The sequence below is a fragment of the Oryctolagus cuniculus genome, chromosome 7, assembly GCF_964237555.1.
Source record: "Oryctolagus cuniculus chromosome 7, mOryCun1.1, whole genome shotgun sequence".
NCBI classification, from domain to species: Eukaryota; Metazoa; Chordata; class Mammalia; order Lagomorpha; family Leporidae; genus Oryctolagus; species Oryctolagus cuniculus.
This window is the reverse complement of record NC_091438.1, coordinates 77531120-77556688: the sequence shown is the minus strand read 5'-3', so window position 1 is coordinate 77556688 and position 25569 is coordinate 77531120. Positions and strand designations below refer to the sequence as shown.

Below are 25569 nucleotides of genomic sequence, written 5' to 3'. Positions count from 1 at the left end.
CTGCATATATTTTAAACACCTTTTAGGTACAATGCATGTTTAGGCCACATATGAATAAGTATATACATCAAGAGAACTCCAGTACAAAGTAGAATGATAACATGGTAAGAGATGCAAAGAGCTGTGGGTTTTCAAAGTGGGAGAGGAAAGCACATTGAAAATCGGAGACCAGGGGCTGATGGCTTTAAGTAGTAATAGCATTTATAATAATTGGTAGATTAGATTTTTGATAGTAATTTTATTACATATACTCAGTTCAATATGAGTCCACATTGCTTATTTAAAATGGCCATCTGTTCAAAGATAAAGCAATTTGAGCAACACTGATTACATTCCAAATGAAAAAATTACATGCTAAGTTCATTTGCCTTACTATTTCATACAATATTCAGGTTTTAGTCAATTTTAAGACATGTTCAAGGATAAATATATTTAGAATTATATTTCAATTTGTAATTTATTTCAGTGTTACTGTCAAACACTCATTTATCTTCAACGTCTTCACATTCACATGATAAAACAGTACATCTTTAATGACCCAACTGCAAATCAAAGCTAATGGTAAGCCTTAAAAGATTTCAGCATTTTTAGTTTATAAAATTAAAAGACAAAGACAAAATCAGCTGTTTAATGAGAAATGGATCATTCAATTTTAGCATAATTTTAATTCAGAAAGTTTTTAAAAACGACATGAAGCAGAAAAAGACTGTTCTTTGTTTACAAATTTTTAATTTTTGTTAAAAGTAACATGCTTAAATATCCCACTTTGTGTTTATAAAAATAAAATTGACAATATTCCTAAATTTGTTTTCCAAATAGTCATTTTTTAAAATAGGGTAAGAAATTATTGAATCACAGGCTTCAAATCAGTGGCAGAAATTCCATGTAGGAGATGATGCAACAAATTCAGTATTACGTAAGGAATCAGAATATAGTTAACAGCCATATAAAGAGGTAGAATTCTTGATCACAGTTTTATAGAAAAGATGCAGTTTATTTCTGTACTCTGCTTCATTACTTAGGGTACTCTAAGTTTGCTTCTTGTGAATTTCACAGAAGAGGAAAACGGAAGGCTCTTCACAGTCACGTTACTGGCTCTTGTTCTGTTATGGGGTTTTCACTATTAGACACTTGAAACATATTTGTAGCCAATTAAGGTAACTGATCAAAAATGTAGTTTACCTCATTCTAAAAAGGTCTCTGAGTAGGGAAATCTAAGCTCTTCTGCCAAGGGCCTAAGAAGGCGGGAAACTTACTTCTTCACCACTCAGTGTAAACTGCAAATGAAATCAATCTTGCACTCTCCGGTTAACTTTATTGCTAATCAAGAATTCCGGCAGCAGTACAGATGGATTCTACACACCAATTTTGGGTTGATTGTTTCTAATTCACAATATGTTTGTTATAAGCAATATTAAAAATGATATACCTTAACAATTATTTTATTCATAATGAAATTAAATTGAGTAAGACTCCAGACTGCAGTAAACTAGTACGGCAGAGACTTAGTGTAGACGGGTTACTCACATACTGGGTGCTTGTAACCTGGGACTATTACTTCAATGTCAATAAAAGAAAGTAAAAAATAAAGGCCACTTTGTGAAATTCATAATAAAAATTATAATACATATATACACTCAGTGCTAAATCTTTCAGTAGGGTTTACATTTCATTAAAAAGTACCTGAATACATTCAAACATTCAAAACAGAGTAACTGTAGAAACCAAAACCCATAGCCAGATAGTTTCTTCCACTTAATGGAAGAAATTAATCTCCTATGATTCATATTAGGATTGAGAATGAGATGGATTCTAGATTTTTGAAAAATAGTTCTATTTAAGTTGATTTTATTGGCAACCAGGTATGCTCAAGTTTACCTACATTTCTTCCATTCTGATAATTTCTTCAAAGAGAAGACTTGTCCTGATTTTAATGAAGAAAGTGACTACATTTTAAAGAAATATCAAAATGTCAGCTTTGGGGAATGTAGGCTAAATAGACTTTTTACCAATATTTCACATTGAAATATATGAGTGGTTAGAAAAATATCAAAAATGCTGTTTTTATTTATAGGATTCATGTGTAAACAGAAAAAAACTAATATTTTATCAATAATTGGGTAATTCTCAGATGATTTAAACAATATAATCAAAAGTTCTATAATTATGTGAAAGAGTGATAGAGATCTTCCATTTGCTAATTCATTCACCAAATGCCTGCGATAGCTGAAGCTTAAACTAGGAGCCAGGTCCTCAATCTGGGTCTCCCACTTAGGTGGATGCAGGTGTCCAAGGAGGTATCTTTAACTGCCACACCAAAGCCTGCCCCAAGAGAACTTTTTAAAAGCAGATTGTCTGGGGTTGCATTTAGGCCCAATATTATTTAAATGACCTTAGCAAATTTTTTTCAAACTTAGGAAAATGCAGTTAGTACTATGGCTTCATTCAATTAATTCTATATTTGACAAAATACTCTCATTATACTTAAGTACAAGTGGATGGATAAGATTACTTACACAGAAAATGAAGATTTCCCTTTCACATTAAAATTATACTTGTTTCACACTGAATGACAATGCTTGAAAGCATTTTGGAAGACAATGGTCTTGACTGTAACAGTTTATTGCATTTTTCCATCCTTTTTTTTTTTCCAAACTCTTGCTTGGAGTTTTAAGTTCTACTTTTCCTCTTATCATCAAATAAGCTCTTCAGCATATAAACTTGAATGGCTGACACCACCACCATCACCACCAAATTAACCATAGACCAGAAATTGACTCTATCAAAGTTGCTTTCTTGTATGTTTCGATCACGAGCTTCAAATGCTCTCAGCAGAGTTTGGATGTGGCCACTTTTGCTTAGTCTGGACTTGATGCTGTTAATTGATTCCTGGAGATAAAACAGATCAGGTTTTAAAAAGCCCAACTGATGATAACCTTAAGGTATTTACCAATTATATCATCTAGCGTGTTTATAATATTGTCTTTGAATGTTAGTCTGGCCAATTTAGATTTAACAAAACATATGGTATTTTTATCTCACAAAATATCAGTGAAATCAGAAAATATTTCACTTTAGATGTGCACAGTATATAATCAAAAGTATATTTATAATATAAAATATTTCAGCATCATATTGATAAAATAACTTACCAAGATGGATTCTTGGTTATACAACTTCTGAAAAAAACTATTTTTGTAAGAAGGTCTGGTGAGATAAGTAATTTGAACATACATAAACAAAGTTAAAGTGAGATCTGAAATGATGTCACAGCATTTATGGCAGAAATAAGAAAGTAGTAGAAACAGATTTTCCTGGCTAATGCAGATAAAATGCTTATCACATAGCAAGGCTGCTGAATATTAATACTTTTTATTTTTATATTAAAAACTATACTAACCAGGATATCTTCCAGTTTCATGTCTAGCATATCTGTGCCGGTAATATATTTCTTCCAATCTTCTTGTTCTTGTGCCTGCTCTCCCATATTATCAAGGATTAATTCAAAGAAAATCACCTTCTCAGAAATAGTGCTAAATGTATTGTCAAAGCAGAACATGTAGTCACCATCTTCAGTCTCTACACTGCATAAAAAAAGTACACATCTTCAGTTTTTTCTATTTCTATTTGCAAATCAAAGGAAAAACAACTAAAGATAAGAAAGAAACAACATGGTTTATAATAATTGGATAGCTTACCAATAGATTCCTTAGTATTAGTACTGAAAGATAGTTTATAATTCCTTAGGAAAGAAATACATTCAAGTGTTCGAGACTTTGATGTGCTTGACACTTACTCCGTACACTACAGTAAATGATCCTGATCTAATTTTTGGAAAAGCACAGGACTTAGAACCTAGATGCATGATAATATTGATGTAAAATGTATAATGTATAATGTAGTATAATATATTTGTGTAATACACATAATTTTATTTATATGTAAATAGAACTAACAACTAACCCCTCAATTCAGATTAATCTGTAAATTGAGCTTTGTTTTGTTTTCAAAAGTAGTGGTGGACTGTCCTAAGTACAGACACTACTGATAAAAGTACATCTTTGTCACTTTTCAAGAGTTAAAGATGTAGTCTGTAGCCAATCATCAGAGTCTCATTCTCACCTTGACAAAATAAATGCTATTCACACTGAAACTGAACTTATGATTGGTCTCATTCCCTTCACATTCAAGACAATTAGAGTAGGCAGATTTATTGTAGCAAAATGGTTTTCTTTGGGTGTGGAGAGAAACTTCATAGCAAAATATCCCGTGTGCAAATAGACATTTACTGGGGCTGGCTCCAAACAAAAGAAAATCCTTTTCCTCAAATGAACGGAAAAATTGTTCTTATTTAGTTATTTTATGAAAAACTATTAATAACACTTTAAGAAAACGGTCAGGGCCAGTGTTGTGGTGGTTCGTGTCCTGGCTGTTCCACTTATGATCCAGCTCCCTGCTAAATGGCCTGAGAAAAGCAGTGGAAGATGAGCAAAGTGTTTGGGCCCCTGCCACCCTCGGATGAGACTGGATGAAGCTCCTGGCTCCAGCATGGCCCAGCACTGGCCACTGCAGCTAGCTGGGGAATGAACCAGCAGATGCACAGTCTGTCACTCTCAATTTCAAAATAAATACATAAATATTTAAAACAAAAAACTAGTCAAAAACCAACTCAAACACTGATACAGCCATTGAGTTTATAAAATTATCCTGTAAGAACTACTTATTCATATGACAGATACTTAGGTGGTCTTTCGGTCAGTTATAGAGCAATTATAAATTAGACCATTTATAAAAATTCAGATACCCAAGGTATACATTAAAGGAATCAATTTTGTCACAGAGAAAAGTCAGTTTTCTTTATTGTTATTTCTCATAAATATTCTTGTTATGTCTAGCAAAGTTTCCAATTTACCTAGACGAACTGATTTCTAAACTTTTTTGGTTGCGTTTTAATCTGCTTACCACCCAATTTCTTTTAACAGATATACTGCCTTTTTTTTTTTTTTTTTTGAAGATTTTATTTATTTGAAAGGCAGAGTTACAGAGAGATAGAAAGCAAGAGAGAGAAAAACAGCGGAAGAGCGAGAGATCTTATATCCGTTGGTTCACTCTCCAGATGGCAGGAACATTTAGGGCTATGGCAGGCCAAAGCCAGAAGCTTCTTCTAGGTTTCCCACCTGAGTGCAGGGGCCCAAGTGCTTGGGCCATCTTCTGCTGCTTTCCCAAGCAACATTAGCAGGGAGCTGGACGAGAAATGGAGCAGACTCTAATGGGTGCTCATATGGGATGCCAACATCACAGGCAGTGGCTTTTCCTGCTCCGTGCACCCTTACCACCCAATTCTAATTCAATTTCCTAGGGGTGATTTCAGCCGAATTGAGGGAATCTAAGCAGTGGTTGGTTTGGAGACAGAGCTGCTCTAGGTTAATATTACTTATCCCTTCTGGTTCAATATTAGGTTCTGTTATAGCCTCAAATATCTTGAATTTCATCATCTTCATTACAGTGGACATTACCTTGAACTACTTCTTGTCTTAGAAGGTCCTGTCTATACTTCTGTTTGGTTGGCATGCAGCAGTAAACAACCATCCTTGATGTAGGAAGAACTCAAGCTGTACTTTTCACATCAAGATCTCCAGTGAGGGGCTGGCACAGTGGTTCAGCAGGTTAAGACCTTCGCCTGCAGCGCCAGCAACCCATATGGGCACTGTTTTGAGTCCTGGCTGCTCCACTTCCGATCCAGTTCACTGCTAATGTGCCTGGGAGAGCAGTGGAGGATGGCCCAAGTGCTTGGGCCCTGCACCTGCATGGGAGACCAGGAGGAAACACCTGGCTCCTGGCTTCGGACTGGCGCAGTGCGCCGGCCGTAGTGGCCATTTGAGGGGTGAACCAACGGAAGGAAGACCTTTCTCTCTGTCACTCTCTAACTCTGCCTGGCCAAACAAACAAACAAAAAAACAAAAAAAATTCGTGTTTTAGTTTTTATTATGACTATTCATAGAATAGCTGGTATAAATGATTTTGAAGTTTACTTAATGTGCAATATCATTTAAGTTTCCAAGAGACTTGCATTATTATTATTATTATTTTTTTTGACAGGCAGAGTGGACAGTGAGAAAGAGAGAGAGAAAGAGAAAGGTCTTCCTTTTGCCGTTGGTTCACCCTCCAATGGCCGCCACGGCCGGTGTGCTGCGGCCAGCGCACCGTGCTGATCCGATGGCAGGAGCCAGGTACTTATCCTGGTCTCCCATGCGGGTGCAGGGCCCAAGCACTTGGCCATCCTCCACTGTACTCCCTGGCCACAGCAGAGAGCTGGCCTGGAAGAGGGGCAACCGGGACAGAATCCAGCGCCCCGACCGGGACTAGAACCTGGTGTGCCGGCGCCACAAGGCGGAGGATTAGCCTAGTGAGCGGCGGCGCCGGCCAGAGACTTGCATTATTTTGTATAGCCTCCTGTATACAACATGTGGTTCTCTTTTATACTAATCTTCATCTTTTTATTTATCCTATTTCTAAACTGTTTTTGTTTAAGCACAAAGAGAGAACTCATGAATGTGAATGCATTTTAATATATATACTACAAATAGTAATGTCCAATTCTTGCAAATCCCCTCATAATTTACATGATTTTTTTAACTTATTTTATTACTCTTGGTCCTTACCATCACATTTGGAATCATGGATCTTTTCAATGTAAGAAAAAGGAAGTTCAAACAGGGTTAAGGTGCTTGCCCAAGATCACGTAGTCTATTATGGCATGGATGCAGCTTGGTTTTCTAATATTCTAATGGACTTTTCTATAGTTTTGCTTGGAACTTGTCTGTACTCTTTGTAGTCTTCTCAATTATGATAAACCTTTGGAAGGAGATTGAGCAAATACTGGTAAACACAGTGGGGAACCATTTTAAAAGAAAAAAGGCCAAATGAAATGACATAAATTTCAGGTAGCAGGACCCAGATATGGGGCATTTCCTAAGGAAAATTTTCTATTTTATTCTGATTAATGTATTTACTATTACAGTAACTGTATAAGCTGATGACATGACTATTTTGAAGGACAAAGATTCAATTAGACTATACATTCCCAAAGGAGGTGAAAAATTCTAGTTATTACTATGATAGTTTATGACCCTCCAAATCTCAATCTTACATAACAAAGAATCAGTTCTCCAGAATTCATTTTCTCTGAATGGGTTTTCCTGGGTATCTCACAGCAGCATGAGTTCAGGGAAGGTACACAAAATGCATGCAAGAACAATGCTACAAAACAATGGTGAATAGACTGCTGTGATTGGAGGACTTCTGATTTATCAACTGTTTGATCCTGAAACCATTAGCTTCCTTGTGGATGTTTATGTTTGGTTCTCAACGTTGTGAGAATTTTTAAAAAACTACCTTATATTTTATCATTTAATTCTATAAGTTATTCAATCCATTATCAGTTATTTCAAGGGCTGAAAATTTTTCAATAATATTTGAGTGACTATTAGTTGAAATTAAATATCAGTTAAAAGTTAATTTCACCAGAAATAAGTACTACATATATGAGCAAATAAATTACATTAGAAATTACTCAGAAAATATAGCTTTAAAAAAATTAAAATTTAATGTTAATAGCTTTTGAATTTTTAAGTTTTAACTTCATTTTCACCTTAATTTAACTCTAATTTATTTAGAAATTCTTAACCCTGCATTGAATAAAAAGAGCAAGTGTGAACTTAAGTCTTATCTGTAAAGCACAGATGGACAAAGAATACATAAATGGATATGTAGTAAATCTAGTATTAGTAGTAAAGTTTCATGGGAGGATGACTAGGAGAAAAATGTCTACAAAGGCTCCCAGGGGGCAGGTAGAAAGTATACATGGGGGCCGGTGTTGTGGTGTAGCAGGTAAAGCCGCTGCTTGTAGTGCAGGCATCCCATTTGGGCACTGGTTCGAGTCCTGGCTGCTCCACTTCCCATCCAGCTCTCTGCTATGGCCTGGGAAAGCAGCAGAAGATGGCCCAAGTCCTTGGGCCCCTGCACCCTTGTGGGAGACCCGGAAGAAGCTCCTGGTTCCTGTCTTTGGAGCAGTGCAGCTCCTGCCATTGTGGCCAATTGGGGAGTGAACTAGCAGATGGAAGACCTCTCTCTCTCTGCCTCTCCTTCTCTCTCTGTGTAATTCTGACTTTCAAATAAATAATTCTTTTTTTAAAGATTTTGTTTATTTATTTGAGAGGTAGAGTTTACAGACAGACACAGACAGAGAGAAAGGTCTTCCTTCCGTTGGTTCACTCCCCAAATGGCTGCAATGCCCAGAGCTGCACCGATCCAAAGACAGGAGTCAGGAGCCTCTTCCCGGTCTCCCACGTGGGTGCAGGGGCCCAAGAACTTGGGTCATCCTCCACTGCCTTCCCAGGCCATAGCAGAGAGCCAGATTGGAAGAGGAGCAGCCGGGCCTAGAACCAGTACTCAAATGGGATGCCGGCGCCGCAGGCAGAGGATTAACCTACTGTACCATGGCGCTGGCCCCCAAATAAATAAATCTTTAAAAAAAAAAAAAAAAGTATAAATGAAAAAGAATTGAGAGACAAGCATTTCCACATGTTTAATAAACAAGGATGTCTTAATATAGTCATTTCTATATTCATGCCTTTCCAGATCTCTGTTGACTGATTTTAGTGGAAAGAAATCTTATTAGTACAAATGACATATTATCCAAATTAAAAATACAAAATTTTCCTTTCAAATAAAACAAGTTATCATGAACAGTCTATGATGTATAAATTCTGGTGGGAGTCAGGGTAACATTAATTCAGTTGTCTAGAAAAATGTATTTATATAACTCCTCATTCTAGGTAGTGCTGGATAAATAAGTTTTTGGAGATGGTTTCACTAACCCTGACTACTAGAGGGACAATATTCCTAAAAGATTTATTTAAAAAAAAAAAAGATGAGGGACCAGTGTTGAGGTGCAGTGGGTTAAGCTACCGTCTGCAATGCCAACATCCCATATGGGTGCCAGTTTGAGTTTCGGCTGCTCCACATCCAATCCAGCTTCCTGCTAATGTGTCTGGGGAGGCATCAGAAGATGGTCCAAGTGCTTGGGCCCCTACACCCATGTGGGAGTCCAGAACAGAGTTCCAGGCTCCTGGCTTCGGTCCAGACAAGCCCTGGCAGTTGCAGCCATTTGGGGATGAACCAGTGGATGGAAGATCTCTTTCTCTAACTTTGCTTTCACATAAATAAGTCTTACAAAAAAAAAATAACAAAAAAAGTGTCATAAAGATAAAAATCTGTTTTACTTTGATTTTAAGAAAGTAATTTGTAGATGTGGTATAGTGAGTAAGAGTGAACTGTGGAAGTGGATATTCAGCCTGACAATTCAGACACTTGTGTACCACACTGGATTGATGGATTCGGTTTCAGGCTCCAAGTCTTGGGAATGCAAATCCTGGAAGGAAACAGTGATGGCTCAAGAAATTGGACCCTTGACACCCATGTGGGAGACCTGGACTGTGTTCCTGGTTCCTACTTCTGACCCTATTCCAGTCCCAGCCATTGCAGGCATTAGGAGAGTGAACCAGCAGATGGGAACTTTCTACTTGTCTTTCTCTCAAATTAAAAAAAAAAGAAAAGAAAAGAAAGATTGCAAGGTTTAGAAACTAGCTTTGCTGATCATTAGCTGTGTAAACTTCATCAACTTACTTAACTGTTCTATGCCTCTGTTTCCTCATCAGTAATATAATATTATGTACTTCATAAGAGTGTGATCAAGAAAAAAAATAAATGAAAAGTGCTTAGAATTCTCGCATGGCATATCAACAGAACTCAATAAATATGAACTATCATAAACTCAATTCCTTTCTCCCAATGACTTAATGAAGTAATTCTATGTGAAATAGCAATAAAATAGCTTTATTCCCTTATTTTAAAGGATAGCAGATAAACTACATTTTTAGTTCTTAGTCACATACCTATCAGAGAAAACATAGCTAATTCCAAGTATTTCAATCTAAGCTCACTTTATAAATGTTTCTGTGCTCTGCATAGGTAAAGCAGCACTTAAGAAAGCATTTTAAGTGAATAGCCTAAAAAATTATGGTTGAGACTTATTTTCCCCTCATTCTTTCATGAATATAGTATTTACTGAGTATCAGTAACATGCCAGGCACTTTGGTTAACAAAGACCGACAATATAATAGTAACTAGTACTTACAACAATGTTATGTGCCAGGGATGTTCTAAGCATCATAGGACAGAAAGTAAGAGTTTTGGTTCATCCTGTGTCCACCAGGCATGTATATCCCTGAAGACTTATTTAACTTCTCTGAGCCTCCTTGTCTGTAAAATGGGAATTGGGAATCAAAGAATCTATCGCTCAGTGGTTGGAAATACTGATTTAGAAGCATATATCATGCCAACCCTCATTTATAGCAAATATTAGATATTCTGTATTAGCTCTTCTCCTTCTAGTAAATTCATAGCTTACTTTTAAGAGTAATAATACTGAGTAAACAAAGTGCTATAGTAAAATAATAGAATGGACAAGGGAAATATTATCAGTGAGGTATGGAAAGAGGAAAGTGAATTATTAAGAATACATGGCCTTCTCTTCAACCCTGAACTCAGTCAAAACAAGTGTTTTCTTTCTATATGATTTCCTATGGTCAGATATTTTCTTTCAGGTTGTCTAATTATCTAAAAAGATAATTTTCTGATTAAAAATTTTTTTTTAGACACACAAGTATATTGTACTGTTGTTAAAGAACAAAAACTATGAGGGCAAGCATTGGGCCTAGTGGTTGAGACTGTGGTTAAGATAACATATTAAGTGCCTACGTTTAATTCCTGATTCCAGCTTCCAACCAAGGAAGACGCTAGGAGGCAGCAGGTGATGGCTCAAGTAGTTGGGTCCCTGCCACACATGTTGGAGACCTAGATTAAGTTCCTGGTTCTTGACTCCAACCCTGGCACAACCTGGTCGTTGCCAGCATTTGGGAAGCAAGCCAGCAGATGGGAGCTTGCTCTCTCTCTTTATATATATATTTTCCTGCCCTCCCTCTACCTCGTGAATAAATAAATAAAAGTTTAAAAGTGAAGTAAACTATGGACAAAAATGATACAAATAACAGTTCAAGAAACATATCTGGAACAGTAACTTTTAGTTAATATGGAAAGCCTGAGCTAGCCAGAAAGGCAATAGATAGAATACAAGCATAGCATATAAGGCCACTGCTTGCTACGTGGGTATACCATATGGGTGCCAGTTCCAGATCAGGCTGCTCCCCTTCTGATCCAGCTCCCTGCTAATGTTCTTGGGAAAGCAGCAGAGAATGGCCAAAGTGCTTAGGCCCCTGGACCAAAGTGGGAGAACTGAAATAAGCTCCTGCCTTTGGTCTGGACCAGCCCTGGCTGTTGCAGCCACTTAGGGAGTGAACCAGTATGGATGGAAGCTGTCTCTCTTCTTTTTTTTTTTAAAGATCTATTTATTTATTTGAAAGTCAGAGTTACACAGAGAGGGAAGGAGAGGCAGAGAGAGAGAGAGAGGCTTCCATCCGCTGGTCCACTCCCCAGTTGGCTGCAGTGGCTGGAGCTGCGCAGCTCTGAAGCCAGGAACTTCCTCTGGGTCTCCGACTCAGGTGCAGGGGCCCAAGGACTTGGGCCATCTTCTGCTGCTTTCACAGGCCATAGCAGAGAGCCGGATCGGAAGTGGAGCAGCCAGGACTAGAACTGGTGCCCAAATGGGATGCTGGCAGAGTATTAACCTACTGCGCCATGGCTCCGGCCCCAAGCCGCCCCCCAGCCCCGTCTCTTCCTCTTTCTGTATAACTCTGACTTCCAAAAAAATAAAGCTTAAAAAAAAAAAAAAAAAAAAAGAGAGAGAGAGAGAGAATATAATACCAAGAAGATAATAATCTACACATATTTAACCAAAGCAACAAAACAGTTTAGTCAAGATCAAAACAAAATGATTAAGCAAAAAGGTTAATGGAAGATATGTAATTTATAAGATGACCCATCATCAAGGACTATTTATATGAAATTATCAATACTGATATTTACTATCAAATTGCTAAATTTTCCTACCCTGCGGACAGCTTACTGGTATTATTTAGCCAAAGAAATCAACTAAAAGAGATTACTTACGTGTGAACGCCATCTGATTTTCTTTGTTCAAAAACTAAGGTTTTGCCTTCTGGAGAGGCAAGATGAAAATCAATATCTAACCCTGCTCCATCTAAAACCTGTAGAAAAGCACATAAGAGAAAACTATATTATAAATTCAGAAAATAAAAAATTATGCAAAGTAGATCTTATGATGCAAAGATTTTTTTCCTTAAATCTAGAGGGGGTAAGAAAGCCAACAGAGTCATGCATGTTAGGGCTAGAAAGGAACTGAAAGATCATCTCATTTAACTCCTTTCACTTTTGGAACTTACCCCTTCCTTACCCATTCCTTTCACTGCCACTTAAATTTAGGCTTTATGGATATTACACTTGATCTTAATCAAAAGGCTGAGAAGTGGTACCTTATAGATATTACCAACAACTTCCAAAAACAGTGTCTTCATTAAGAAGCCCTATATAATGGACAGAAACTCAGAAGCTCAAACTTAGGTGATTTAGAACATTTTATATAACTTTTTGCGTTTATTTCCTCTTCAATAAAAGAGGAAATAAGCAGCTATCTACTTCTTAGCCTAGACCTTCAGGCTCCCATGATCTGACTCCAATTGACTTCAATAAATTCTTCTACCCTCCCTAGTATGAACTGTGTACTCCATTCAGGTTGGCTCATCTGCTGGCCAGCAAACAAAATCTGTTCCATTATAATGCCAAAATGATGATGATCATAGTAGCTAATGATTATAGCTTGTGCCATATTGTTTTAACTGCTTTATATAGATTAATCTATTCCTTATAACAATTCTAAAAGGTAGGTCCTCTTATTTTAGTTTAAAAAAAAACCAAAAAACAAAAATTGAGGCACAGAGGAGTCATTTTTCTAAGATGACATAGCAAATAAGTAGCACGGCTGAAATTTAAAAACAATACTCAAGAATAAAGCAGGAAGACTGACACTACCCAAATCCAAGATTTAATATAAAGTTATGTAGTCAAGACAGCAAAACAAAACAAACGCCCTCTACCCCCACCCCCCCGCCAAATCCAAAAGCAGAACAGAGAGCCTAGAAGTAGACCACAAAAATATAGTCAACTGATCTTTGACAAAGAAGCAAAGGCAACAGAATGAAGACAATCTTTTCAACAAATGGTGCTGGGAAAATTGGACAAACACATACAAAAAAGTCAATGTAGGGGCCATCATTGTGGCAGGGCAAGTAAAGCTGCCATCTGCAGAGCCAGCAACCCATATGGGCACCAGTTTGAGTCCTGGCTGACCCACTTTCAATGCAGCTCTCTGCTAATGTGCCTGGGAAAGCAGCAGAAGATGGCCCAAATGCTTTGGCCCCTGCACCCAGGTGGGAGACCCAGAAGCTCCTGGGTTCAGTCTGTTATAGCCCTGATTGTTGCAGTCATCTGCGGAGTAAACCAGCCAATGGAAGATATCTTTCTCTCTTGTAACTCTGCCTTTCAAATAAATAAATATTAAAAAAAAAAAGTTAATCCAGACACAAATCTTACACTTTTCACAAAAATTAATTCAAATATAAAATGCAAAACCATAAAACTTCTAAGATAACACAAGAGAAAAGCTATGTCATACTAAATTTTAAATAGATTACCAAAAGCACTATCTGTGAAAATTGGTAAGTTGAGTTGCATTAAAATTAAGATCTTGGCCGGCGCCGCGGCTCACTAGGCTAATCCTCCGCCTAGCGGCGCCGGCACACCGGGTTCTAGTCCCGGTCGGGGCGCCGGATTCTGTCCCGGTTGCCCCTCTTCCAGGCCAACCCTCTGCTGTGGCCAGGGAGTGCAGTGGAGGATGGCCCAGGTGCTTGGGCCCTGCACCCCATGGGAGACCAGGAAAAGCACCTGGCTCCTGGCTCCTGCCATCGGATCAGCGCGGTGCGCCGGCCGCAGCGCGCCGGCCGCGGCGGCCATTGGAGGGTGAACCAACGGCAAAGGAAGACCTTTCTCTCTGTCTCTCTCTCTCACTGTCCACTCTGCCTGTCAAAAAAAAAAAAAAAAAAAAAAATTAAGATCTTGTTCTCTGCAAAAGATGTTGTTAATTGAATGAAAAGGTGAACCACAGAATGGGAAGAAAATATTTGCAAAATATATTATCTGATAAAGGACTTAACATCCAAAATATGTAGAGAACTCTTAATCAATAAAACAAGAAAGTTCATATAAACATAATTTTATCATATAATCAGTAATCCCAGGTATTTATCCAATTGCACTAAAAATTTACATTCACAAAAAATATTACCTTAAATACTTATGGTGTTGTTATTCATATTCAGGAAAAACTAGAAACAACCAAGATACTTTTCAACAGGTGAGTGGATGAATAAAAGTTTATCTACACAATGGAATATTATTCAACAATAAAAAGAAATGAGCTATCAAGCCACATAAAGATTATGAAAGACTCTTAAATACATACTGTGAAGCAAAAGAAGAAAATCTGAAAAGACTCTATACTGTGTAATTCCAAATACATGATATTCTGGAAAAGGCTAAACTATGGATACAATAATAAAGTTCAGCAGTTGCCAAGGGTTCAGTGTTCAGGGGACCGGAGTAAATAGGGAGGGCACAGGGGATTTTTAGTGATGTGTAACTGTTTTGTGTGACTCTAACAGTGGATATATATTATGCATTTGTCAAAACACATAGAACTATACCTCACAGAGTGAACTTTAATGCAACTATGAACTTTAAACTTGCAACAAAGGCATCACAAAATATGAGATTTAAATAACCAAGGAAACTGTATGAAACTGTGGGGGTTTATGTGTACAAGTATTCTATAAAACTACTCTAGGGGCCAGCGATGTGGCATGGTGAGTAAAGCTGCCACCTACAGTGCTGGCATCCCATATGGACACCAGTGCGAGTCCTGGCTGCTGCACTTCTGACCCAGCTCCCTGCTAAGGTGCCTGGGAAAGCAGCAGAAGATGGCTCAAGTGCTTGGGCCCCTGCACCCAAGAGAGAGATCAGGAAGAAGCTCCTGGCTTCAGATCGGCACAATTCTGGGCGTTGGAGACTTTGGGGAGTAAACCAGCAGATGGAAGACCCACCCCCCCGCCACTCTGCAACTCCACCTTTCAAATAAACAAATCATAAAAAAACCCCAAAAAACAAAAAAACCAAATAAAGTCTTGCAGGACAGGCATTTGGTCTAGGGGTTAAAAGGCCCAAGTCCCATATTAGAGTGATTAGATTTGATAATTGGTTCTCACTCTGAATTTCAAGTTTCTGCCAATGCAGAACCTGGGAAGGAGCTGATGATGGCTCAAGTAACTAGATTCCTGCTACCCTTGTGGAAGACTTGGATTGAGTTCTCGGTTTCCAGCTTTGGTCTTGTTCAGTGCTGGGCATTGCAAGCATTTGAGGAGACCAGTGGATGAGAGTTCTCTCTCCCTGTCTTTTGATTAATAATAATAAATAATAATTTAAAAAGGTATAGAATTTCCTCAAGAAACTAAAAATAAAAACTAAAAATAGGAACTGAAATCAATATGTGGAATGCATATCTATACTCCTATGTACATTGCAGCACTATTCACAATTCAAGATATTGAAACAACCTAAGTGCCTACCAATGGATGAATGGATAAAGAAAATGTTATATACACAGAAACACACAATGGAATACTGTTCAGCTTTATAAAAGGAAGAAATCCTGTCGTTTGTGACAACATAGATGGATATGGAGGACATTAAGTGAAGTAGGTCAAGCATAGAGACAAATACTTCATGATCTCACTTCTCTGTGGAATCTAACAAAATGAACTCTTAGAAGTAGAGACTAGAACTATGGTTATTAGGTGGGGAAGGAGAAAATAGAAAGTTATTGATCAAAGGGCACAAAGTTTCAGATGCCAGGGAAGAATAGGTTTTAGATCTATTCCACAGCAGGAAGACTATAGTCAATAACAATGTATTATATATTTCAAAAATATGAATAAACTCCAAATGTGTCACCTTAAAACAGCAAGATAAACTTCAGCTTAATTCAATCATGCCATATTGTATGCATTATATCAAAACACCACATTTTACCCTATGAATGTACATAATTACTATTTACATAATTATTATCAAAACCAATAAATCTTTTTAAGCAAGATTAAAAAGATTTACTGTTTAAAAAGATTAAAGTAGGGGGCCAGTGCCATGGCGCACTAAGTAAATCGTCCACCTGCGGCGCTGGCATCCTATATGGGCACCGGATTCTAGTCCTGGTTGCTCCTCTTCCAGTCCAGCTCTCTGCTGTGGCCCAGGGAAGCAGTGGAGGATGGCCCAAGTGGTTTGGTCCCTGCACCTGCATGGGAGACCAGGAAGAGGCACCTAGCTCCTGGCTTCGGATCAGCGTAGCTCCGGCCGTTGCGGCCATTTGGGGGGTGAACCATCAGATGGAAGACCTTTCTCTCTGTCTCTCTCACTGTCTGTAACTCTACCTGTCAAATAAATAAATAAATAAAAATCTTAAAAAAAAAAAAAGATTTAAGTAGAAGATAGAGCTGAAGAAATTATCTACAATGAAGAAAAGTGAGACAAAGAAATCCTGAAAGATTAGGAACTATGACAGACTTAAAAACAAAACCTAACATATACCTGATACACATTCTGGAGGGAAGTAATCATCAGATGGGGAAAGGTAATAATTGAAAACATAATAGCTGAGAATTCTCCTTACCTACTGAAACATTTGATTAAGATTTTAAAATTTAGATAAAAGAAGCATTAAAAGATCCAAATATAATAAATTTTAGAATTCTATATTAGACAAACTTGTGAAACTGCATAAGTAGCAAAAAAAAAAAAAAAAAGATGAGCTGCAAATATACAATAAACTGACAGGAAACTTCAACAGTTATAATGAAAGTCTAGTTGTAATGCATTGGGGAAAACAACCTGTCAATTAAGAATTTTTTTTTTTAAGATTTATTTATTTACTTGAAAGTCAGAGCTACACAGAGAGAGAAGGAGAGGCAGAGAGAGAAAGGGCCTCCATCTGCTGGTTCACTCCCCAGATGGCTGCAATGGCCGGAGCTGTGCTGATCCAAAGCCAGGAGCCAGGAGCTTCTTCCTGGTCTCCCATGCAGGTGCAGGGGCCCAAGTACTTGGACCATCTTTGACTGCTTTCCCAGGCCATAGCAGAGAGCTGGTCAATTAAGAATTCTTCAAGCAACTTAATTCTTTATTTTTTATTTTTATTATTATTATTATTATTTTTTTTTGACAGAGTGGACAGTGAGAGAGAGAGACAGAGAGACAGAGAGACAGGTCTTCCTTTTTGCCGTTGGTTCACCCTCCAATGGCCGCCGCGGCCGGCGCGCTGCGGCCAGCGCACCGCGCTGATCCGATGGCAGGAGCCAGGAGCCAGGTGCTTTTCCTGGTCTCCCATGGGGTGCAGGGCCCAAGCACCTGGGCCATCCTCCACTGTACTCCCTGGCCACAGCAGAGGGCTGGCCTGGAAGAGGGGCAACCGGGACAGCATCCGGCGCCCCGTCCGGGACTAGAACCCGGTGTGCCGGCGCCGCTAGGCGGAGGATTAGCCTAGTGAGCCGCGGCGCCGGCCCAACTTAATTCTTTAAAATTGTCATCATGTTATATGTACATATATACAATAGCAGACAGGACCAATATTTTGCTGCTAAAATTTTCTTTTTTAGACATAAATATGATCAAGTTAACATGCTTAAAATTCTTTGATGTCGTCTTCTGCTGTCTATGAGAGACTGACTTCCTTAACAAAAACCTATGGGTCGGTGCTGCAGCACAGTGGGGCAAGCCACCCTTTCAACAATGGTATTCCCTATCAAGAGTTCAGCTTTGAGTCCTTACTCTTCTGCTTCTGATTCAGGTCACTGCTAATGCAGCTGGGAAGGCAGCAGAAGATAGCCCAAGTACGTGGGTTCCTGACACTCATGCGATAGACTAGAATGGAGATTTTTTTTTTTTTTTTTTTCACAGGCAGAGTTAGCGAGAGAGACAGAGAGAAAGGTCTTCCTTCCCTTGGTTCACTCCCCAAATAGCTGCTGATCTGAAGTCAGGAGCGAGGTGCCTTTTCCTGGTCTCCCATGAGGGTGCAGGGGCCCACGCATCTGGGCCACAGCAGAAAGATGGACTGGAAGAGGAGCAACCGGGACTAGAACCCGACGCCCATATGGGATGCTGGCGCCGCAGCTGGAGGATTAACCAAGTGAGCCATGGCGCCAGCCCCGTAAATGGAGTTCTTGGCTCCTGGCTTCAGCCTGGCCTAGATCTGGATGTTGAGGCCATAAGGAGAATGAACCTGTGCATAAAAATCTTAATCTCAATCTCCCTCTGCGTTTCAAATAAATCAATCTTACACAAAACAAAACATGAACCTAAAAGGCTCTCTATGGTCTAGCTGCAACTAATATGTTTAGTAGTCTTTTCAACTCTGTGGGGAGCAGCTCGGACTAGACTGTTACTGGAATTAAGACTTATTCTATGCACCTGCTCTCCCACAATATGGCGCTGGGAGAGAAGAAAACAGCTTCTACACAGCTGCCTCCAGTTCAACCAATAAACTGTAGGACTTGCTCCTGATTGGAGGAGAGCAGCGTACTCGGCGTGTGGGCAGCCGAGTTGGGATTGGCAGAGGAGGACTATAAAGGAGGAGAGAGACGGCATGCACCAGGAACATCTAAGGGGAACATCTAAGGGGAACATCTAAGGGGAACACCTAAGGGGAACACCTGTGCAGCCCCCGAGAGAGCCGGCCGGCGGTGTGCCGCTCCCCTGCGGAAGTGGGGAATGTGGCCAGGGGGAACTGCCCTTCCACGGAGGTGGAAGGGACAGTAGCCAACCCGGGAAGAACCAGCAGCAAACCCGGGGAGGGCTGAACAGACGAAAGAACAGCGCAGGGTCCTGTGTCGTTCCTCCATGAAGAGGGGGAGCGACAAACTCCTCAAAGGTATCTTGTCTTCTTAGCTCCTCTGCACGTGCTGTCATTTTTTTTATTATTATTATTATTTTTGACAGGCAGCGTGGATAGTGAGAGAGAGAGACAGAGAGAAAGGTCTTCCTTTACCGTTGGTTCACCCTCCAATGGCCACTGCGGCCGACGTGCTGCAGCCAGCGCACCGCACTGATCCAAAGCCAGGAGCCAGGTGCCTCTCCTGGTCTCCCATGGGGTGCAGGGCCCAAGCACCTGGGCCATCCTCCACTGCACTCCCTGGCCACAGCAGAGAGCTGGCCTGGAAGAGGGGCAACCGGGACAGAATCCGGCGCCCCGACTGGGACTAGAACCCGGTGTGCCAGGGCTGCAAGGCGGAGGATTAGCCTATTGAGCCGCGGCGCCGGCCACATGCTGTCATTTTTATCCATTATGCTGTTCAACTCGCACTCTGTGCTTAGTGAAAGCTTAATTATTTTAAAGTTTATTGCTCCACTTCTGAGCTATCTTCTCTCAATTTCCAGATAAAACCAAGTCCTTCTACCGAACACATTCAGTCTTATGCACTTGACTTCACAGCACCCATTCAAGCTATAATTTTACATTTATTTATATATTATTTGGCTAATGTCTGTACCCATATGTAATTAATGAATATATGGACAAAATTTCACTCACTATTGTATTCCAAGCATACCCAGGATAGTGCTGACACACGTTAAGGCTCAATAATTACTTATATTTTTAAATGAATGATCCTGGCCGGCGTCGCGGCTCAATAGGCTAATCCTCCACCTAGCGGCGCCGGCACACCGGGTTCTAGTCCTGGTCGGGGCACTGGATCCTGTCCTGGTTGCCCCTCTTCCAGGCCAGCTCTCTGCTGTGGCCAGGGAGTGCAGTGGAGGATGGCCCAAGTGCTTGGGCCCTGCACCCCATGGGAGACCAGGAGAAGCACCTGGCTCCTGGCTTTGGATCAGCGCAGTGCGCCGGCCGCAGTGTGCCGGCCACGGCGGCCATTGGAGGGTGAACCAATGGCAAAGGAAGACCTTTCTCTCTCTCTCTCTCTCACTGTCCACTCTGCCTGTTAAAAAGAAAAAGGAAAAAAAAAAAAAAGAAAGAAAAAATGAATGATCCTTTTTTTTTTTTTTTTTTTTGACAGGCAGAGTGGACAGTGAGAGAGAGAGACAGAGAGAAAGGTCTTCCTTTTGCCGTTGGTTCACCCTCCAATGGCCGCCGCGGCCGGCGCGCTGCGGCCGGCGCACCGCGCTGATCCGATGGCAGGAGCCAGGAGCCAGGTGCTTTTCCTGGTCTCCCATGGGGTGCAGGGCCCAAGCACCTGGGCCATCCTCCACTGCACTCCCTGACCACAGCAGAGAGCTGGCCTGGAAGAGGGGCAACCGGGACAGAATCCGGCGCCCCAACCGGGACTAGAACCCGGTGTGCCGGCGCCGCTAGGCGGAGGATTAGCCTAGTGAGCCGCGGCGCCGGCTGAATGATCCTGTTTTATTCATAAGGTAAGCATTTTGGCATTTAGATTTTTCAAGAACTTGTATTAATATAGTGTGGGACTGGTCAATTACCCTGATAAGAATTCTAAAACCTGGCCGGCGCCGCGGCTCACTAGGCTAATCCTCCGCCTAGCGGCGCCGGCACACCGGGTTCTAGTCCCGGTCGGGGCGCCAGATTCTGTCCCGGTTGTGCCTCTTCCAGGCCAGCTCTCTGCTGTGGCCAGGGAGTGCAGTGGAGGACGGCCCAGGTGCTTGGGCCCTGCACCCCATGGGAGACCAGGAAAAGCACCTGGCTCCTGGCTCCTGCCATCGGATCAGCACAGTGCGCTGGCCGCAGCGCTCCGGCCGTGGCGGCCATTGGAGGGTGAACCAACAGCAAAAGGAAGACCTTTCTCTCTCTCTCTCTCACTGTCCACTCTGCCTGTCAAAAAAAAAAAAAAAAAGATTCTATTTTTGTCCAGTCATATTTCTACATGGCTGTCCATGTTTCATCAAATCTAGAAACTTCAGTCTTTCGGTATTCAATCTGAAGTCTCCTGACTCCCAGGTCATACAAACTTATGATAAATATGCCTCTTATTTTTCTTCCTATTGGTCTGCCTACAGTTAGTTAATTTCAGCAAACCTTAAGAGGGGGGGAAGGGAAGTTCACCTCAAATGAACTTTTAAGACAAAAATCAGTAACTTGTAGTTACTGAGCAATTAATCTTGGAGTTGGAAAATGTGAAAAAGGGGCTGAAGATGATCTTCACATTATAAACTCCTCCGGCATTTCAGATTGCAAACATTAAACATATGAAACACAGCCCCCAGCTCTTAATGCCTTTCAAGAAGATACTACATACTATTAAACCCCAGTCTCTTGAGTTTCTCAGTTTTCCTCTCTTAGTTTAGTTTCTTTACAAATCAACCTCATACTAAAATTTACTTACTAAATTGAGGAAGTGGTAGTACAGCCAGCCCCACTGGGTCCCTTATCACAGGACTCATGAGGTCATTTATTTCCTCTACAGATAGCACCTTGATGGTCCCAGTCCCCTATGGAGAATGCTTTGAAGGAATAGTCCCTTTAAAGGTAACTAAGATGAAAAGTATCAAGCTCAACTAAGTCAGCTTTATAACTCTAAAGTGTAAACTTATAGTATTAATTGAATATTTACTATACGTCAACCATGGTTCCTGAGCATTTACCAGTACTAACTCATTTTTTTTAAATGAACTCTGAGGTGTTTGCTATTACCTCTACTTTACAAGTGAGAAGTAACTTTTTCAAGATCATACAAGTTCTAAGTGGCCTCGTCAGATTTGAACCGAGGTTAAAATTAAGAGCTCTTAAAAAAAAAGTCAGTACTTGAAAACTAGTTTCCTCTCTAGGCCAGCGTTGCGGCTCACTAGGCTAATCCTCTGCCTGCAGCGCCGGCACACCGGGTTCTAGTCCCGGTTGGGGCGCCGGATTCTGTCCCTGTTGCTCCTCTTCCAGTCCAGCTCTCTGCTGTGGCCCAGGAAGGCAATGGAGGATGGCCCAAGTGCTTGGGCTCTGCACCCGCATGGGAGACCAGGAAAGGCACCTGGCTCCTGGCTTCAGATCAGCATGGTGTGCAGGCCGCAGAGGCCATTGGAGGGTGAACTAACAGTAAAGGAAGACCTTTCTCTCTGTCTCTCTCTCTCTCTCTCACTGTCCACTCTGCCTGTCAAAAAAGAAACCAACTAGTTTCCTCTCTAATATTTGGGTCAATACTGAGTTTATTTGGCAAATAAAAATTGCTTACTTACCTAAACTAGCTCCATATTTGTTTTCATTGCCTTTAAATTAGCTCCCCTTAATTCCAGCTTCCACCTTAAGATATGCTAAAATCTTTAATGGCCTGGTACAAAATAAGGGAGCAGCTACTTAGCTGGTATAAGGCTATGACTCAGGATCCAGGTCTCAGCCTCCAGGCCTCTCTAATCCCCCACCTGTGGACTTTACAGACTTAAAATCTGATTTAAAAAAAAAAGAAAAGAAAAGAAAGAAAAGAGAGAAGAGAAAAAGAAAAGAAAAGAAAAGAAAAGAAAAGAAAAGAAAGAAAAGAAGAGAAGAGAAAAAGAAAAGAAAGAAGAGAAGAGAAAAAGAAAAGAACAGAACAGAACAGAACAGAACCTTCGGAGGCCAACCTGTGGAAGAACAAGATAAGCCATACTTCTCACTCTCTGATCCAGTTACTGATAATACACCTGGGCCTGGGAAAGCAGCAGCAAATGGCCCAAGTGCTTCGGTCTCTGTCACCTGTGTGGGAGACCACAATGGAGGTTCCTGGCTCCCAGTTTCAGCCTGGTCGAACCCTCGCTGTTGTAGCCATTTGGGGGTGGGGTGGGATGGGGTGTGAACCAGTAGATGGCAGATGGATCTCTTTCACTCTGCCACTCTTTTAAATAAACAAATCTTGTAAAAAAAATGATGCCACATCTACAATGTCTCTGTAAAAAAACAAAAACAGTACTTGTAGTGTTCATTATATAATGACCATCACCACTCACGCTATGCATTTTCAGATCTGTGTCTACTCACATTGTTCTCTTTTCTTTTATGAATATACGTATTGGGCTGGTGTTATAGCATAGCTGGTAAAGCTGTCTCCTGCAGTGTCGGTATCCCATTTGGGCGACAGTGCAAGTCCCAGCTGCTCCACTTCAGATCCAGCTCCTTGTTTATAGCCTGGGAAAGCAGGGGAAGATGGCCTAAGTCCTTGGGCCCCTGCACCCATGTGAGAGACCTAGAAGAAGCTCCTGGTTCCTAGGTTAGGATTGGCCCAGCTTCGGCCACTGCAGCCATTTGGGGAGTGAACCAGCAGATGGAAAATTACTCTCTGTCTAGGCCCCTCTCTCCCTCTGTAACTTTGTCTTTCAAATAAATGAATCTTTAAAAAAAAAAGAAAATGTGTATTATGAAAAAAACCATGTATGGATTTCAAAATTTTCTCATATCAAAGTAAACTTAAGGGGCGGGAAAATTTTCTCATATCAAAGTAAACTTAAGGGGCTGGAGCTGTGGCTCAGCGGGTTAATGCCCTGGCCTGAAGCGCCGGCATCCCATATAGGCGCTGGTTCTAGTCCTAGCTGCTCTGCTTCCGATCCAGCTCTCTGCTATGGCCTGGGATAGTAGTAGAAGATGGCCCAAGTCCTTGGGCCTCTTCACCCGCGTGGGAGACCTGGAAGAAGCTCCTGGCTCCTGGCTCTGGATCGGCGCAGTTCCGGCTGTTGTGGCCAACTGGGGAGTGAACCAGCGGATGGAAGACCTCTCTCTCTGTCTCTCTCTCCTCTCTCTGTGTAACTCTGACTCTCAAGTAAAAAATAAAAAAATAAAAAAAACAAAGTAAACTTAATCTCATTTTTCCATGAAATTTTGAAGTACTATCATACTATCTATTCAAGGTTTAACTTTTTAACTCTACTGTAAATCAAGAAATACTGAGTTCTAGATTATGTTTAAATGTGTGACTTTAGATAATCTACTCTCTATGCTTACTTTATGCATCCATACATAATTTAATTTCAAAGTCCCTTCCGATAAAAATTTTTTAAACCTTTTATTTTGTTCTGTGAGAGAATTTGGAGTTGAAAAAAAATCTCTACATGAGCTTACAAAAAATTAACATTTGATAATAAATTAAGTAACCTATAAAAAAATTTGAAAGCTGAAACACACCAATACATCTTTTTCCCAGTGTTACCAGGCACTGATGTCTTCTAAGAATTACCGCATACCAGAATGACTACAGAAATTAAGTTAATTCTTAACAAAAGAAGTATTATGCAGATGCTAAAAAGCAAACAATGACACGGTGAAGTGCTTACAACACTCGATGAAGAAAAAGGTTATAAAGTTTTAACATACGATTTGATCTCATTTGAGTAGAAAGTAATGGATAAACAAGTGGGATGGATATGTGCCATTAAGTACAGCAACTGCCCTTTCAACATATTTCAAAACCGAGTTTACTGTTAATCACAGGGTCACAATTCAAAAATCCTTAACTGAAGCCAAAAGTGAAGACTGATACTGTGGGAATTGAGCGAAAGTGGTGGGGATGGCTCAAACAAGTGTCATCACCGCACCCAATGACGAAGGAGAACGTGTGTCGTGCACTGGCTAGAAAAGCGACGGACGATTACGAAACCAAGAGAAACGGCACGGACACCATCCGTTCTGGCCTCCTTCCGAACGGAGGAAAGGGTAGAGGGCGGGCAGTGGTCAATTCCAGATCTCGCCTAATGTGCGGGTCCCGGGCCCCGGGCGAGAGCCTCACCCGCCTCGCGCGCCTGCGCACAGCGGACCGCTTCCCGGGCGGCCCTCGGCTCTTCCCCACCCCGGCTGTCCGCAGAAGTTTCTAAGCGGGTGAGAGACAAGAACGCGGTGCAGCTGGACTCAAAGAAAGCTGGTTCACCCTCCGCACTTACCTGGTACTCGATCTCCAGCGAGGCCTTCAGGGGCATGGGCTGGTAGAAACACTCCTTCTGGCCGGCCGGAAGGGTAAAGGTGAAGTCACTGTCTAAGGAGGGAGTGAAGCCTGCCGCCCCCGGCAGCAGCACTTGCGGCAGAGCGGCCAGGAGGAGCACGGGGACGGGCAGCCAAGTCTTCTCGTCCATGCCTGCCGGGGGACCCTGGGTTGGACTAGGGTAGGATATTGGCGCCTCGGCTCAGCTTTTCCTCCCTGGATTCCTCCTCGAGGTTCGCAGAGAAACCCGGAGTGGCGGCCGCGTCGGCGGCAAACGCTCCCCGGGAGAGCGAAGCGCGCTCCTCAAAAGGGTCGGACTAGGGGCGGGGCCAGCCCGTTCCGCATCTTCCTGTCTCAGCCCCCTCACGCCAGGCGTGGACGCCAAACGCCTCACATCCCGACGGCCACGGGTTCCCAAGCTTCCCCCACACCAATGGGCGTCGTGGCAATTGTGGGAAACGTAGTCCCCTGTGAGCTCAGCGAGCGGGCTCGACATCGCTGGCCGACCACAATCCCCAGCAGGCACCGCGCCTCCGGC

At 41.3% G+C, this 25569-nt stretch overlaps 2 protein-coding genes across 4 annotated transcripts in view; one reads left to right on the top strand and one right to left on the bottom strand.

Moving 5' to 3' along the window:
- Positions 1-219: 219 nt before the first annotated feature.
- Positions 220-25528, bottom strand: TMED5 (transmembrane p24 trafficking protein 5). Its single transcript, XM_002715856.5, has 4 exons — positions 24994-25528; positions 12130-12227; positions 3401-3584; positions 220-2889 (listed from the first exon to the last, which is right to left on the bottom strand). The coding sequence occupies exons 1-4, from the start codon at positions 25180-25182 to the stop codon at positions 2671-2673; spliced, it is 690 nt and encodes a 229-aa protein (XP_002715902.1). The 5' UTR covers positions 25183-25528; the 3' UTR covers positions 220-2670.
- Positions 24803-25569, top strand: part of CCDC18 (coiled-coil domain containing 18) — a 137781-nt gene continuing 137014 nt past the window's right edge. Inside the window, exon 1 of one of the 3 annotated variants that reach the window (XM_008264871.4) lies at positions 24803-24931. The gene's annotated coding sequence lies outside the window, so the exon portion shown is untranslated. Of the gene's footprint in view, positions 24997-25569 lie in introns of all 3 variants that reach the window. The other 2 variants (XM_051857475.2, XM_051857479.2) reach the window with 2 other exon arrangements.